The sequence below is a fragment of the Rhinoderma darwinii genome, chromosome 1, assembly GCF_050947455.1.
Source record: "Rhinoderma darwinii isolate aRhiDar2 chromosome 1, aRhiDar2.hap1, whole genome shotgun sequence".
In the NCBI taxonomy this organism is placed as follows: Eukaryota; Metazoa; Chordata; class Amphibia; order Anura; family Rhinodermatidae; genus Rhinoderma; species Rhinoderma darwinii.
The window spans coordinates 521562294-521580906 of NC_134687.1; the positions used below are offsets into that span (position 1 = coordinate 521562294).

Genomic DNA, 18613 nt, shown 5'->3' on the forward strand with positions numbered 1-18613 from the left:
GCCCCCGGCCATTGAGCACCGCGGGCCTAAAACTCTGCGAAATACACTTTCTCTGCCTCCCATTGAGGTCAATGGGAGGTCAGAGGCATAAAGCGCCAGAAGATAGGGCAGGTCCCTTCTTATTCCCGAAAAACCGGCTCGCGGGAAAAAAAAGCCTCCGCCTCCCATTGAAATCAATGGGAGGCATTTTCAGCCGTTTTTTTTGCCGCGTTTTGCGCGTCAAAAAAAACTCAGTGTGAACTTTTCCAAAGAACTGCATTAGAAATTGAGACCTGATTACAGGAGGTTTAAGAGAGGATTTCAAAATAATAGGAAACGGAGAATACTCCAGAAGAAAAACCATGCCTAACTTTGGATCCATTTTTCTGCCATATTTCTTGTATAAAACTTATTAGGTAGGGATGTCCAAATAAAACATATAATATATAGGTTTACCTTCATATTTAAAGGGAGGTGGTTCAATAGCAAAACAGAGAGAAGATGAAACCCCCGAGATACAGCATGAATGAGCCGGATACAAAAACAAAGTAATAATAATAGCTGCGTCTCCAACCTTTTATAATCTTTGAAAATTAAAAGTTCAGCAAAGTCTTGAAGATTTCTACACATGATGTGGACTGTATAAATGCAGTAAGCTTAAAAGTTGCAGCAGAAATGGACCAAAGATAAAAATGGCCATTAGCCCATAGTCCTTAACAAGCAATAAAAGAATAGTATAGTTTTATGAGCCAATTTCACAGCAGTAATAAAAGTTTACTAGAAATTTGCTGCCATTGCTTACAACCAATGTGTGCAATTAGCAATATTCATCAATTACCTATGAAGCTGCGCTCTCCACTTTGTACCTCTACCACCAGAGGTCCACACTATTTTAGTATCAAGGTAAGGCTTTTGATAAAAGCCAAGCACACCTTTAAACAAGGCCTAGATACAAAGATAGGATAATGTTCCAATCATTTCCAAATCAAACATTTCCACTTAAACCGGCAAAGATATATTTCTACAATTAGTCATTTCCCCGTTGAACTTTGGTCAGACCCTAGAAATCCTGTTAACCTATGAAAACATCAGTTCTAGTTTATTAAAATAATAAATGTAATTAAAAGAGGACCTGTCACGAAGTCATAGAAAGTGAACCAGCAGTCTCACCTTACTACCGCTGTCTCCTGGACTTCAGCAGTGTTTTCATTTTATTTATACGGCCCCCCGTTCCAGAGATATGCCCCTATTTTTTTGGTGTCAAATATGGTAGTGAATCGCTTACTAGAAAAGTGGGCATCACCTGAGGTGGAGCTACCTCACAGCCTGTGAGTCCCATCAGCATAGAACTGCTTCACACAGTGCTAGCTAGGCGTGAGGCTCACTGTCGGAGACTGAGGCTGTAGGGAGATCACTTCAAATAGCCATATCTCGGGCTGTGGACCACATAGGACAGTGGTTCTGGAGACATTTTTGGTTGTGTCACAACTAGAACGGTGAATCTCATCTTTCATATATCGCCACTTGAAATCATAGTCGGGAATGGAAGCTGTAGATTAGATGTATATACAGTTGCCATTCTCGACTGTCTTTAACTGGTGATATCTACAGGTGTGTCACAGCTAGAACTGTGATACTGGTGGTGTAAGTAAGATAGGAATCTCATCTTTCATATACCACCATTTCCGTCATTTGACGTACAGTTGCATCATAGCTGGAAAGGGGAAGTATAGAGAGGGCTCACGGGCAGAGCATACTAAATACTCGGGTGTTGCTGTATGTTAAAGCCAAAACCTAACCGCAACGGCCAGGATCAGAGATAACTTTGATCCTGGCCATTTACCTGCAACAGTCTATATTGTCCGCAGCATGTAAGCCGTAAGAAAGAGGTGGGCAGTTTATCCCCTCCCTGTTGTGCTGATGGTTGTCGTGGCAGCCTGGGGGCCTAATGAAGGCCTCCCAGGTCTGCCTCATAAGTACTGCAGTATAACGTGAAAGCGATCAAACGATCACTCGTTTAAAGTGTAACTAATCGGCTTTCCGAGGAAGAGGAAGGAGGAAGAAGAAGAAAAGTAACAAAAAAAAAACTGTTAAATAGAAACACTTTCAAAGTTTTGATAGGTCACAGAGACATATCAAAAGTTTGGATCGGTGAATTGATAAACTGGTGACAGATCCTCTTTAAGGCTACATGCACACTTTGCAGATTTTGCTGAGAAAATACGCACCAAAGCAATACGCAGGAAATTTGCAGGCAAAAACCGCAAGTCGCAAGCGGAAACGCAAGATAAATTGACATGCTGCGTATTTTAAAATAAGAACCGCAGGTCAATTTCAGTCCTGAAAAATACTGCAGCGTGTACAGAAGTTTTCCTGGAAACTCATGGACTATGCTGGTACTGTATTACGCTGCGGATTTGCCGCACGCAAATATGCACAGCAAAACCACACATAATACGCATCGTGTGCATTGACCCCAAAGGCTATGTACACCTTTGTTAGCAATGTTAATTTATTTTTTATGAAAATTCAAATATTTCGTGTTTAAGCAACTTTCTAAATAACGATCAATTTTTTTTCTTTTTTAAGATACAGCTTCTATGTATCTGCATACATTAGAATATGTATTGTTCTGTCAAAGCTCAGCTGAAACCGGGTCCAGCGTGTCTGACACACTGAATCCAGCTAAAATTGCTCACATCCAAGTAATGAACTTAGAAATGATAGTTATTATATAGAATACATAAAAACTGTATCTTAAAAAAGTAAAAAAAATAAATAAATAAATAAATATAAACGTTGCCTAAAAACACTAAATACATTTAATAAGAAAAATGCTTAGACAAGGTATACAATGCCTCTAAATAAAGAGTAGGCTATATATATATATATATATATATATATATATAAAAATTTACATAAAGGGGGAAAAAAAAACAACAACATTTTTCTCTCCATAAATTATACATAAACATAACTGGTATTGCCGCATTCGTAAAAATCAGAACTATTCCAATATGACAAAATTTGATGCACACGGTAAACAAAAAAAATAAAATAAACTTGCCAGTATTGCCATTTTTTTGGGTGACTGTCTCCCGCAAAAAGGAAAAAAATATTATATAAAAAAAAAAAGTGCTTAAAAAGTTGCATGTTCCCCAAAAATACAGCTCATCCCACAAAACCTCCCACAGCTCAAATCAATGGAACAATAAAAACTAAAAAGTTATGGGTCTCAGAATATGGCAAAACAATTATTTTTTTTTTTTTTTTAAACAATTAAAGTTATTTTTGTAAAAGCAGTAAAACAAAAAAAAAAAAAAACCTATGTAAATTTGGTATCACCATAATTGTTTTAAGCCACAGAATAACGTTAACACAGCATGGTGAACGCCGTAAAAACGAAACACAAAGAACAATGAGGAATCGCTGTTTTTTTCCCCCATTCTTAGTACATAATGGTACATAAACGGTGCCTTGAAAAACTGCAAACCATGCTGCAAAAAACAAGCCCTCATACAGCTATATTGATGAAAAAAATTAAATAAAATAAAAAATGGCTTTTGGAAGGCGGGGAGGAACAAACAAATGCAAAACCATATAAAATTGCTGCAGCAGCAAGGGGTTAAAAGTATTCTATTTTGTGTGTTTCGCTCTTATGTACAGCTATGCGTCTGTTGACTGCTGAGTTCCAAACATCCTCGGGCATTAACATCTCACAAGGAATTTCTTGGCATGGGTTTCGGTGTCCGTGCAACTACGTTTAAGCCTTACATGACCAAGCACAATGCCAAGCGTCGGATGAAGTGGTGTAAAGAACACCACAACTGGACTTTGGAGCAGTGGAAACGTGTTCTGTGGAGTGATGTGGCCTATTTTCCAGATAAAGGAAATAAAGGTGCCTCTGCAGAAGTTGTAGGAGCGAACAGAGACTGGGAGAGTATGGAAGATGCAGAGTAATTTAGGCAGAATGGTCATTTTAGTAGCATATATCCGAACCAACCAGGAGATAGTCAATGGTGACCAGCTGGACAGAAGTCTAGTTCTAGAACGCAACAAGACAAGAATCCTTTTATAATAAAGCGATACGGAATCCTAAGCAGTTCAAGTGCGTTGAGGACCATTGGAATATGTAGGAGGACTGTAGAAGAGAGAATAAAGTTTCCCGGCATGGAGATGGGGAGAGCATGCGATTTACAATCATTAATGACGAGACCAGATATCTTGCCGAACGCTGTAGGAGTAGAAAGGAGATTAAGTAGGGAGGTAAGAGGTTGTGTCAGCTTCAACAGTAGGTCACCTGTGAACAGACAATTTATGATGGGGTCCCGCTAGCTGTAATCGTTTGACATCTGATGGTGGCAGCGAGTTGCTCTATAGAAAAGGTAAAAAGAATAGGAGAGAGAGAGGGCAGCCCTGCTTTGTTCCACTCTCTATGGGGATGGCGTATATTTATATCCAGCATGGGTCATGGGATCAGGATATAGAGCAGATAGCCAACCAACAATTTTGACAGTAATCCCAATTTTTGAAGAGAAACAGATGAAACCTTTTTAGGCAGCAACAATGTAAGGGTATGTCCACACACGTAACAAAAAACGGCTGAAAATACGGAGCTGTTTTCAAGGGAAAACTGCTCCTGATTTTCAGACATTTTTTAATCAACTAGCGTTTTTTACGACCATTTTTGGAGCGTTTTTTCTATTGAGTCAATTAAAAAAAGGCTCAAGAAGTGACATGCACTTCTTTTTACGAGGCTGTTTTTTAAAAAAACGCCCCGTGGGAACGGACTGCCGTTTTTCCCATTGAAATCAATGGGCAGAGCATTTACAGCCCGAGAAACAGCTGAAAATAGGTTGTGTGAACATACCCTAAGTATCACTTCCAGTCCCTCTTTAGGAGACATTATCCCTGACGAAGTTGAAACTACAGAGCACGGAAGCGCAGGGCCTAATAGCGCTGTAGCACAGGACACCATGGACCCTCCAGTTCAGGCTCTCCTATGGGCACCTGCTCCATCGTTTGTACCTAGAACCCACACATTTACTGCCACTCCTGGCATAACAGCGGACGATTCAAATTTTGTCCAAATGGATTACTTTTGTTTGTTCATTAGTGACGACCTCCTAAACAATCAACCACCAAACTAATTGATATGTCACGCAGTATATTATGCAGAACCATTCATCCTCCCATGCCAAAGATTAGATGCTGACAAATTTAGCTAAATGTAAAAAAAAAATTGGTATTGGTAAATATTCGTATTGTATTAAAGCCCCTCATCAGATTACACTGGTCAACAAACCTCTGCAATCCACACCGGTGTATTTTGCATGTCCAGGTCCTGTTACAAAACAGGTAATGAGGTTCCGTCACTTCAGTGATAGCTCACAGCCCCCAACCCCAAGTACCGTTCCAGACCGTTATTTAAACAAAAGGCCACTAAGAAATGTTTTAAATTAATAATTTTTGTAAATTCACATCCCAGAGCAGAATGGAAGTGTGGATGAAACCCTCCAAAAGGTAAGCTATACCAATTATGCGAGAACAGGTCAGGTTATACCATCGCTTTCAGAATTTATGAAGAAGGACGGGAGCGATCAGTCCTGTGTTTATGCTTGTGAGGAACTGCTGGTGGTCAAGTACATGGACAGCTAAGATATTTATGTGTTGAGCACAATTTATTCCGCAGCAACAGTGGAAGTGAGGGGAAGAGGGGCATCATCGGTCAAGCACAAGGCAGTGAGCGTGTCCGACTATAACAAGTAAATAGGTGGGGGGGTGGATTTAAGTGACCAGGTTTTACAGCCATATTTAAACGGAAAATAAAAACCTGGTACAAAAAGGGGCCATTTATCTTCTACAGGTGGCAAAAATTCATTTGGACTCTATAAAACAAAAATCAGGCAGAGACCTGTTTGGCTCTTCAGGAGTAAACTATCTTACGCCTCATATTTTAAAATCACAATATCCGACAATGACCCCAATCTGAGGATGTCAAATTACTAACTGCAAGGCATTTTATCAGTCCGACTCCCCAATGATGACCCAGAAAAGGTGCCGCGTCTGCAGCAAACATAGTTAATGTAAACATTAACGATAATTTTGTCCCTCACAATCAGGACTGTGCATTCATCCATGATTTAAGAACTCCATACGTTGCTATTTTTTTTTCCACAGCCGAAAAGTATTTTTCCCCCTATTGTACATACACGTTACAGAAAGGTGTTATAGAAACTCAGAGTTTTGTAAAATGAGCTTATGTAATAAACAAGGCACACGTTCTGGCTATCCTCATGCACAGAAGTAGCAGAACGTGAAATTAGACTAATTTTACCTGTGGTCCATACGGTGTGCGAAAAAGGTTTGTGTAGAATTATTTGACAAAAAAAATGCTAATGTTTATTTTGTTCGGGAAAAATTAAAAAAAAAGACAATTTCAGAAGAAAACTGGACTTTCTAAAAAGATGCTAAAACTCTTGAAGAAAACCTTGGGGGGGGGGGGGAGAGAGGGGTCTACATTTGTGACTACTCAGTCAATCAATCAGAGGGGTCAGCAGCCATATGTTGTATTCCTGGCATAATCCCAGAAACACGATTAGTCGCCAGAGAGCCTTGCGGAGCGCTCTCATTGGCTGTTAGCGGTTATATGCTTCTCGCATGTAAACAACCACCCAGACTGCCGCCAGAGCAACAGCACTGGGTCGCCGGGGACAAGAATAGGTAAGTACTGCTTTTTTGTTTTATTTCATTTACAGCCCCTAAGAAAAAAACGGGTCTTTAGTATTATTATACAGAAACACAGTAAACTCGTAAAAATGGAAAAAGCCCCACAACCATAAATAATAGAACAATACAATGTGATAATATTGTAAAAGAAAAAAATAAACATTAAAACGATACGTCAATAAACAAGCCCCCTTTGCCACCAGGTACAAGCAGGCAAGATAAGTAGAAGAACAAAAGGACTTTTATGGGAAATAATTACATCAGGACCGAAGGCCTTGCGACAGGTACAACGGATATAAGATTGTAAGAGCTACAATCATGGCTAGACAGAACAGGTATATGATGATTCTACATCTCATGGTACACCCATTTAACCGATCTGCTCGTGTCCTATAGAAAGTGTGGCTGCCTGCACATTTTAAATTTACTCTTTCATCCCGATAGCCAGTAATAAAGAATGGTAGGGTACAATAACGGCATAGGAATTGACCTTTAGTGTATGTTGTGTGGGCACTGAACATTTTTAATGAAAACTCCTTTTTCTGCTTTCGAATGTTAGCAGCACAGTGGCATAATGCTTAGAACTGCTGCCAAGAAGTAATGGGCAATGGATTGGAATCTAACATCTACACGAGGTTGGAATGTTCTTTCTATGTTCTCATAGGCTTCCAAGGGATTCCTCCGTTTCCTGCAGCACTCAAAAAACTTGCTTAGATGAAATTCCTCTATTAAAATTGGGTTGTGAGGTACAAGTAGGGCTGGGCAATTAATGAAAAAATAAAAATCGATATCGAAATTCAGCACAATTAATTGGCGTAATCTTGCTAACTTTGGTTTTAAAATAGATAATCTTTTCCTGGTTTAAACTGTATCTTCAGGACGCAGATACAGTTGAATCCAATGGTAGAGCAGGCGGAACGTAAGGTCTCTACTCTACCATTTACTATGTATCGCTGGACGTGAGGCAGTGACGTCATTGCGCCTGTCTGCGCCGTACTACGCAGACCAGAGGGACCTCCTCCACTCGTCATTGAAATGGGGTTAGGGGAGTATGTATATATATTTTTTTTATTGGGGGCAGATAGGGGGACTTTATACTGTGTGAGGTGCATATATAGGGGCAGTTATGAAGGCATTATACTGTGTGAGGGCAGCTATAGGGGCATTATACTGTGTGGAAGTCAGTTATAGGGGCATTATACCATGTGGAGGGCAGTTATTAGGCATTATACTGTGTGAGGGCAGCTATAGGGGCTTTATACTGTGTGGAAGTCACTTATAGGGGCATTATACCATGTGGAGGGCAGTTATGGGGGGAATTATACTATGTGGAGGACAGTTATGGTGGCATTATAATGTATGGGGAGAACTATGGGGCGTTATATTGTGTGGGGAGCACCATTGGGCATTATACTGTGTGGGGGACACTATGGGGCATTATACTGTGTGGTGGCAGTGTCAGGTGTTATATTATATACAGTAGTATACAGCAGGCGGAGGAGATATTAGTTAAATGGCGTAGCAGATTTGGGGCATAGCATGCAAAAAGGGGTGTGGCCTAAATAATCATTCAATAATCGTAAACTCGAGCTTACATGTTCAATTAATCACGACTTTGATTTAGGTCATAATTGCCCAGCCCTAGGTACAAGGTATAGGCGATCACCATACCCTTTTACTTCTGCACAAGCAAAGCCAGAACTCTGGTAACACGGCCACCTTGATATTGATGGTGGCTTTAAAGATTATGATAGAATATAAAATGGTCACAGTTGCTTCTAGGAAACACCTGGTATTGTAAGGCTGTCTGCAATACACTGACAGCATAGAGAACACTATAACCGGCAGCCTGGCAACCGCAGGGAATTTGTTACATGTTATTATTACAATTCTCCTAAAGTTACAGTTTAAAATGAAAGAAACCCTCCAGGAAAACCCGATCCAAGGTGTCATGTCTAGTGAAGATCAAAGAAAATAGTCATGCAGGCATACCACAGCACATGGGTTCCTTCAAGACCGAATAATACGGTCATGCAGTTAAAGGGGTTGTCCACGCATGGACCGTTTTTTTATAATGATGACCTATCCACAGGATAGGTCATTAGTATATGATCGGACCCCGCGCTGATCAGCTGCCTCTGGGCACTGGATGTTGGTGCCGGAAGACGGCTCTGGTCACAGTATAGTGGCCGTGCTGCAGCACGTACTCTATATGGTATACGGAGCGATCTACTTCCGGCACGGAACACTGAACAACATCCAGAGCCCGGAGGCAGCTGGAGTAGCTGTTCTGGACCCCGCACTGATCCCCACCGATCATATACTGATGTCGTATCCACAGGATAGGTTATTAGTATGAAAAACATTTTAAGTGAATGTAAAGAGTTTAGTATACATTTATATTTAAAATACATTTTACACAGAAAATAAAAACCTATCACAGTAGTTCCAAAGCTAAAATGAAAGATTGACCCAACCAAGAAATTATTACTCCATGAAGACATGGTAACCCCAGTTCTCTACCTCAGTCCCTTAATGGGGGTTTAATTTATTTCCTGAGACACTTACTTGGACATTCGATTTTTGGCTACCACTCGCAGGAGCAAATTGACAATCCTCTTTATTGATTGGAAGCAATGCAGGTGCGAAGGGCAATAGCGGAGAAAATGATCCACGACTAGAGTTTATGGCTTCTAGGTTTTTCTGACCATCTTTTACAGACTCACTCAGGTTAATTACAGAGTCTCTTATATTAGAGATGATCTCATTATTTTCTGCTAGCAGCTGCTCCAAATGATCAATCTTCTCTTGTAGTATCGAGAGCTGACCCTGAAGAAAAAAAAAATTAAAACGTTTAGTTGTGGTGGACCTACACTCCACTACAGTTCATATATGGATATATTCCACTTTAAAAAAATAAAAAAAATAAATTTACTTTGTAAATACATTGCATTACATATCTCGTACGGAGGGAGGCCTGTCTTACAGTCCAGTGCTCTATATATACACACACAATTCTGCTGGTCATAACTAGTTATTTCTTCAACAGATTACTGTACGGTGCTTAGTGTAAAGAGTTCCCTAAATGTAAATAGCCAAAACAATTGCCTCAGCAATGTTGGAAGATTTCAGCTCTGAAGCCAGCATAATTGTGAATGAAGCTCTTGACTATAAGGGCTCCTCCACGCGCTGCTGATTTGCCGCGTTTTTTCCAGCCGGAATTTGATGGAAAAAAACGCAGCAGAATATAGTAGCAGCATAACACTTAAAAAATCTCATCCACACGCTGCGTACAAATTCCGAGCCGAAATTGACCTGCAGTGCGTATTTTTCGGACCGCAGCACGTTCATTCCCAATGTGGAAAGTCTTCAGAATTGCTGCGTTTTTCAGAGATGTCCCCAACTCCTAGCATTAGGAAAAATGCAGCAATTTACGCAATGCCGCAAAAAACGCAGGAAATGGTGTGTTTTTGCCACAGCGCAAAGCCTTTGACTTTCAACGGAATTGCTGCAGAAATTTTCTGCAACGATTCCATTGTGTGTGGACAAACCCTCAGAGACGGTAACTCAGTCTCTGTGCAAGACAATGTTATGTGTTTACCAAATTAGCCAGCTTTTTATTTACATTTATTCTATACGTAATATGTAAATGGTGATGTTTTAGTAGAAGACATAAAAAAGGGCAATTAATAGCACAAGCCAGATTTGGGTTCCTAAGTACATTGTACACAAGCGAAGAATGCAAGTATGGCAAGGTGGAATGGTATGAAGACCACATAGTATCTAATCCACTTAAAAGGCAAAATTCTTAATAACTATCAGTAGGAGGAGATAGGTCCCAGAAACTAATAAAAAAAATTTAAAAAAAAAATGGATTATCAGGAGGCAGAGTAGATAAGATTATTTTTTAAAGAGTTTCTCTGGGAGCGTAGAACCGTTTAAGAGAGATGTTGCAAGACCACAAAATAAAGCAATTACAAGACAAAAAGCAATATACCGCCTTTATTGAAATTAGATGAAGACACTTATCGGTAACGCTACAGGAATAAAATAGAGCTAGTCTGACGGCACAAACAAAGGAATTCTGTCTGATAAACTACAGAAATCATCAACCGTGGCAAGAGTAACAATCTTCTCGCTACCGACAGTCTGGTTTGAAACATCTAGTAGGTTTATTTTGAGATGAATAGTTACATGACATGTTACATTACCTATTCATATGTACTTTACATGTATTTATGTTAACTAGGTGCTTATAGTGCTGTGGGGGTCGGAGTACGACACCCAAAAGGTAGGAGATGATACATAATAATTCGGAACTGGAGTCCATACTCCAGGAGGGTGCTAGATGTGAGAACGGCACCGCAATGTTCTGCTTTATTTTGTAAGAGAAGACAAACATTATAAAGCCTTACATGACTTTAAGAGGACCTTAAGAGCTCTATAAACCACTTAGGTGCCGATGTCACTATTGACCATGACATCTAAACGGATTAAACAACCTGGATACTCTGATTCGGTCGTTAGAGCAGGAGCTCGGCAGTCATTGAATATAAAAAAGGTAGTGGCCTAGCGTAAGGGATAAAATAGATGTCATCACACACAGTTACATACATTTCTGGGCACAAAGGCCCACTTTAATACTGGCATATTTTTTTTCCCCATTCAAAATTGTTATTGGTTTTAAAACAAAACAGGTATAACACCAGTTGGAAGAAATACTTCCACAAGAAAGACAAAACAAATAGGGGTAAAGTCCCAACAAGAAAGCGAGAAACACATCCTATGACAAGCGATGGTATATACAGTGAAGGAAATAAGTATTTGATCCCTTGCTGATTTTGTAAGTTTGCCCACTGTCAAAGTCATGAACAGTCTATAATTTTTAGGCTAGTTTAATTTTACCAGTGAGAGATAGATTATATATAAAAAAAAAAAAAAGAAAATCACATTGTCAAAATTATATATATTTATTTGCATTGTGCACAGTGAAATAAGTATTTGATCCCTTTGGCAAACAAGACTTAATACTTGGTGGCAAAATCCTTGTTGGCAAGCACAGCAGTCAGACATTTTTTGTAGTTGATGATGAGGTTTGCACACATGTTAGATGGAATTTTGGCCCACTCCTCTTTGCAGATCATCTGTAAATCATTACGATTTCGAGGCTGCCCTTGGCAACTCGGATCTTCAGCTCCCTCCATAAGTTTTCGATGGGATTAAGGTCTGGAGACTGGCTAGGCCACTCCATGACCTTAATGTGCTTCTTTTTGAACCACTCCTTTGTTGCCTTGGCTGTATGTTTCGGGTCATTTTCGTGCTGTAAGACCCAGCCACGAGCCATTTTTAATGTCCTGGTGGAGGGAAGGAGGTTGTCACTCAGGATTTGATGGTACATGGCTCCATCCATTCTCCCATTGATGCGGTGAAGTAGTCCTGTGCCCTTAGCAGAGAAACACCCCCAAAACATAATGTTTCCACCTCCATGCTTGACAGTGGGGACGGTGTTCTTTGGGTCATAGGCAGCATTTCTCTTCCTCCAAACACGGCGAGTAGAGTTAATGCCAAAGAGCTCAATTTTAGTCTCATCTGACCACAGCACCTTCTCCCAATCAGTCTCAGAATCATCCAGATGTTCATTTGCAAACTTCAGATGGGCCTGTACATGTGCCTTCTTGAGCAGGGGGACCTTGCAGGCACTGCAGGATTTTAATCCATTACGGCGTAATGTGTTACCAATGGTTTTCTTGGTGACTGTGGTCCCAGCTGCCTTGAGATCATTAACAAGTTCCCACCGTGTAGTTTTCGGCTGAGCTCTCACCTTGCTCAGGATCAAGGATACCCCACGAGGTGAGATTTTGCATGGAGCCCCAGATCGATGTCGATTGACAGTCATTTTGTATGTCTTCCACTTTCTTACTATTGCACCAACAGTTGTCTCCTTCTCACCCAGCGTCTTACTTATGGTTTTGTAGCCCATTCCAGCCTTGTGCAGGTCTATGATCTTGTCCCTGACATCCTTAGAAAGCTCTTTGGTCTTGCCCATGTTGTAGAGGTTAGAGTCAGACTGATTAATTGAGTCTGTGGACAGGAGTCTTTTATACAGGTGACCATGTAAGACAGCTGTCTTCAATGCAGGCACCAAGTTGATTTGGAGCGTGTAACTGGTCTGGAGGAGGCTGAACTCTTAATGGTTGGTAGGGGAACAAATACCATTTCTCTGTGCACAATGCAAATAAATATACATAATTTTGACAATGTGATTTTCTTTTTTTTATATAATCTATCTCTCACTGGTAAAATTAACCTAGCCTAAAAATTCTAGACTGTTCATGTCTTTGACAGTGGGGAAGCTTACAAAATCAGCAAGGGATCAAATACTTATTTCCTTCACTGTATCAGAAGCGTGCAGAAGCATAATGAACACGAGCATTGCAGAATAATGAAATAGAAAGATAAGAACAACTTAGACTCCTACACAGCATAAAATGTAAAAGCATCCTACGAACGCAGTCAGAGGGTGCGAAGCTTCTCCAAATTAGACAAAGGAGATGGGAAAGAAAGAACAGGGACGACGACAAACAAGAGCGGGAGAGGGTTATGGTAGGGAAAAGGTCGTGCTGAGCCTGGACGCCAGTTCCGAATTATTATGAGTAAAGAAAGGTGAGAGCAATTATTTGTATGGCATAGGCGTGATAGAAACGGGCAAAACCACACAAAGTAACGATCGAGGTCTCCCTTGTCTAATGTAGATTCATATGAAGGAGGGTTGGGTCTCAAGTCACTAGAGTGAGAAATGTGGGAGAAGAGAGAAACGTAATCCAGTGGGACCATGTAGACGTGTATCGTATAAAGGCAGCTGGGGATTGTGACATCCGGTGTTCCATCCTCTGTATCATGGCAACCTCCTGGAACCACTCGTCCAGCATTGGCGGGTCCACTATTTTCCATTTACGGCTTGGCAGTCTGGAGGAGGTGCCTAGCTAGGGACCGTTTATATATGGGTAATTGCATAGAAGAGCTGCCTCGGGGACTAACACCCCAGTGACTTCTGATATGGTTTTGAGTAGGGCTGGCCAATTAAATGGGGGAATAAAAAAAAAAAAAAACATAAAAAAAACGAAAAGAAAATTCAGCGCAATTAAAATCGATGTCATCTTGCAAATTTTGGTTTTATCAATTATTTTGTCCCGGTTTAAACTGTATCTGCATCTTCAGGACGTATAGAAACTGTAGGGCACATTATAGTGGCGGATGTGGATTTAGCAGAAAAAGCCTGTCACCCTCCTATAGTGTCGTTCAGACGATGCAAAAATCTGCGGGACAAATTAGTTAAGGGCCGCTTTTTGGATAAAAAAAGCAATTGGTTGTGAGATATAGCCCCAGTAGGCAATCACAAATGTGGTAACTGTTCATTTTGTTGACAGATGAACATTGGAAAAAAGTTCGAATGGGTGCGGTAAAACATGATGTCAAACATTTTATTACATGTAGATCCAACTTTTTAGTATATGTGGTATTATGCCCATGTCAATTTTTCTATATAAGAAAAACAATACGGCAAGTATTTAAACGGTTTCGTGAGCGCATATATTCTATTGGCACAGGAAAGGGATCTCCTAGATTAATAAATCATATACGAGAAGTACATGGGGGGACCCAAAATGTATGTCCTTTGTGGGTGTACAGCGGGTGTTTGCTCCATTTGATGGTAGCGATCGACGCATAAAACAGTTACGCTGTGAGGCCAATTGGATAATCAGAACGGAGGCACTAGGACCTTTGGGTTTGAATGATAGAAATGATCTATCTGCGGTTTTAAAATAGATTAAAGTGTAGCTAAACTTCTGACATGTCATAGTGACATGTCAGAAGTTTGGATTGGTGGGGGTCCGAGCACTGAGAGCCTCACCAATTGCTAGAACGAAGCAGCTGAAGCGCTCAGCCGCTTCGTGTCTGTCCGGCTTTTTCCGGAAATAAATGTATCGGTATACAGACTCAATAGAAAGTCTATGAGCCGGTACTCCAATACATCGGTTTTCCGGAAAAAGCCAAACAGACACAAAGCGGCTGAGCGTTCACACGAGCGCTTCAGCTGCTTCGTTCTAGCGATTGGTGGGGGCCTCAGTGCTCGGACCCCCACCCATCCAAACTTCTGACATGTCACTATGACATGTCAGAAGTTTGTCAAACGTTTAGCTACACTTTAATGAAATTGGAGAGAGTAGTTGGTGAGAATAGCGGCTTATTTATTAAAAACTGCACACCTCTTAATAAACCTGGTGCATTGGAATTGCGTGTTTGGATTCCTTTTTACGCCTGCTGTGAGCAGCCGTACATTTGCCTCGTTACGTTGCGCCTTTTTTAACCTTTGCTTCTGCTAAATCTGATAAGGGTGTATAAAAGTTTGTTTATAGCTTGATCACGCTCACGTTTATCGGTTTTCTTTTGGAATAAGAAGACAAACGTTTCAAAATTTGGTGCAATTTTAGATTCAACTTTTTAACTTGTTCATTTTCTGCCCATATCAGTGGTAAATAAAAAATGTGGTCGAATGTTTTCTCTATAGATGTACCAATTCTATAACATGTGCCAGCAAAGCAGAACTACAGTATATTGAGCAGCAAAGAAATTCCCTATGAGGATTTTACAGAAACAAAAGGAACTACAAAACTATTGGTTACATCAGTGGAAATGTATAAAGTACTGGATTCTTGGATATATCTGCCAGTTTGTCAGAGCCAGGAGATGGCCAAGTAGAGCAATCGTTAGTCTTCCTTAAAAACATCTGTAAACTATTATCCTTTAATGAAACGGAATGTTCTTGCTAAAAAGTACCAAAAGAAAGCAAAACGCATCCACGACATTACACGCTACTGTACATTAACCTCTTAATGCTATGTGACGTAATAGTCTGTCACAGGCGTTTTCCTGTTAACGCAAATTGACGGACTATTACGTCAGAGCATTAACAGGGTATTATGTCTGCACACAGTTTTAAAGCAGTGACCGCTTAACGCGATCACGGTTTCAAGGCCAGAACCGGAGACTCCGATCCGGCCGATTAACCCCTTAGATGCAGCGCTCAAAAGCGAGATCTGCATCTATGGTGTTTACAAGCAGATCAGAAGTTATAGGAAAAAAGGCAGTTTTTTTTGTTTTGTTTTTTTAAGTCTATCATATAAAAAAAAATTAAACCGTTAAAAACAGTACACATATTTGGTATCGCCGCGTCCGTAACGACCCAATCTATAAAACTATAATGTTATTTACACGGTAAACACTAAAAAGAAAAAAAAACAATGCCATAATATTTTTTTTTTTTTTCGCAAACGCCACCCCTCCCAAACCAAGAAAAAATAAATGAATACCCCAAAATAGTACCAACTAAAACTACAACCCATCCCGCAATAAACAAGTTCGCGCATAGCTTTTTTTGACTGAAAAATAAAAAAGTTCTGGCTCTCAGAATATGGCGACACAAAATGTGCAGAGTGTCCAAAAGCGGATAAGATCGGGCACCATTTATCAGTGGGACACTGGCCACATATTTCTGAAATATTATACCCTCTTATTATGCCCTGTTGTACTCCGCACAGATTACATATACCCCCACATTATAAACTAAAATACCAGCAATACCCCAAACAGAACAGACGCGCAGCAAAATCCGCTCTCTAAAAGCCAAATGGGGCTTCCTCTCTTCTGAACCCTACAGTGTGCCCAAACAGCAGTTTACATCCACATATATGGCATCACCATACTCGGGAGAACCAGCACAGCAGTTTACGAGGTCTGTGTCTTCGATGGCTCAAACTGGGCACAATATATTGTGCACTAAAATGTCAAATCAATAAAAAAAAACAAAAAAAAAAAAACAATTTTCACTTTGCACCATCCGCTGCGCATTAATTACTAATGAAAAAACACCTGTGGGGGGGGGGGGGCAAAACGCTCACTACATACCTTAAAATGCCTTAAGGGGTGTAGTTTCCAATATAAGGGTCACTACTTGGGGGTTTGTGTTACGATTTGACCTCAGAGCCCTGCAATTGTGGACCAATGCTGTGAAAATCACCAAAATAGACCTCAAATGCGCATGGTGCTCTTCATTTCTGAGCCCTGTCATATGTCCATTCAAATGATAATTGCCTTGAGGGGTGTAGTTTACTTCTTGGGGGTTTCCCCTATTCTGGTACCTTAGGGTTTTGCAAATGCGACATGGCGCCCAAAAACCAATCCAGCAAAATCTGCATGACAAATAGCGCTCCTGGCTTTCTGAGCACTGCCGTGTGTCCAAACAGCAGTTTATGACCACATGTGGGGTATTTCCGTACCCTGGAGAAATTGCTTTACAAATGTTGGGGTGCTTTGTCTCCTTTATCCCTTGGGGAAAAAAAATAATGCTACTTTTTAGTGGAAAAAAAATGTGGATATTCATTTTTACAGCCCAATTCCAATAAATTCTGCAAAAGACCAGTGGGGTTATGCTCACCATACCCCTTGATAGATTCCTTAAGGGGTGTAGTTTCACAAATGGGTTCACTTTTAGGGGGTTCCTACCGCTTTGGCCCCGCAGGCAATTAGCAAATGTGATATGGCACCAGAATACCATTCCAGCTAAATTTGAGCTCCAAATGGTGATCCTTCCCTTTTAAGCCCTGCCCTGTGTCCAAACAGCAGTTTATGACCACACATGGGCTATTGCTGTAATCGGTAGAAATTGCTTTTCAAATATTGGGGTGCTTTTTCTCCTTTACTCCTTGTAAAAATTGAAAAATCTGAGCAAAAACTACATTTTATTAGAAGAAAAAAAAAAACTTCGATTTTCATTTTCACGCCCTAATTCCACTAAAGTCAGCAAAAAACCTATATGGTCAAAATGCTCACTATACCCCTCAATAAATTCCTTATGGGGTGCAGATTCCCAAATGGGGTCTCTTTGGTGGGGGGGGGGGGTTCCACTAATTTGATCCCCCAGCTTTGCAAATAAGACATTGCCAAACCATTCCATTAAAATGTGATATCCGAAAGCCAAAAAGCGCTCTTTCCCTTCTATGCCCGACCGTGTGTCCAAGCAGCAGTTTATTACCACATATAGGGTATTTGTAAAGGATCTGCCAGGCACAGCTTTGGGGTTAACGCCCATAGATAATCAGTCTGCACCTGCTTCTATGTCTGTGAGACTGACTCCATCTTCCACCACTCAGGGTGGCAGGCTTAGGAGTGGGAGAACCTATCACAGCCTGGCCAGACGGAGCTAGCTCCCACTCTCTGTCTATTTATACCTGCCTTTCCTGTTCCTCCTTTGCTTGTGATTCTTCTCGTTTGGTTTCCTGGCCCTGCTGCAGCTTCTTGTACCATTGTCCTTGCTTCATATTGACCCCGGCTTGTTTACTACTCTTCTGCTTTGCGTTTGGCACCTCGTACTCTCCTGGTTTGACTCGGCTTGTTCACTTCTCTTGTTGCTCACGGTGTTGCTGTGGGCAACTGCCCTTTCTCCCCCTAGCTCTGTGTACCCTTGTCTGTTTGTCTGTCGTGCACTTATTGAGCGTAGGGACCGTCGCCCAGTTGTACCCCGTCGCCTAGGGCGGGTCGTTGCAAGTAGGCAGGGACTGAGTGGTGGGTAGATTAGGGTTCACTTGTCTGTATCCCCACCCCCGTCATTACAGTATTGTTGTGCTCAGAAGAGGTTGCTTTACAAATGTTAGGGTGTTTTTTCTCCTTTATGCCTTGGAAAAATTGAAAACTTCTACGTTTAATTGGAAAAAAAAAAAGTTACGATTTTTATTTTCACAGCTTAATTCCACAAATTCAGCAAAAATAAACTGGGGTCAAAATGCCTACTATAACCCCTTGATAAATTCAAACCTGACATGGTGCCTATAATATATGTTCGAATAAA

The 18613-nt window shown here is 40.7% G+C and overlaps 1 protein-coding gene across 1 annotated transcript in view; it reads right to left on the reverse strand.

Annotated features, from left to right (window-relative positions):
* MAN2A1 (mannosidase alpha class 2A member 1) overlaps positions 1–18613 on the reverse strand; it is a 153574-nt gene that overhangs the window by 112313 nt on the left and 22648 nt on the right. Inside the window, exon 2 of the mRNA XM_075836752.1 lies at positions 9277–9537. Within this exon, the coding sequence (XP_075692867.1) occupies positions 9277–9537 (261 nt within the window). The remainder of the gene's footprint in view (positions 1–9276; positions 9538–18613) is intronic.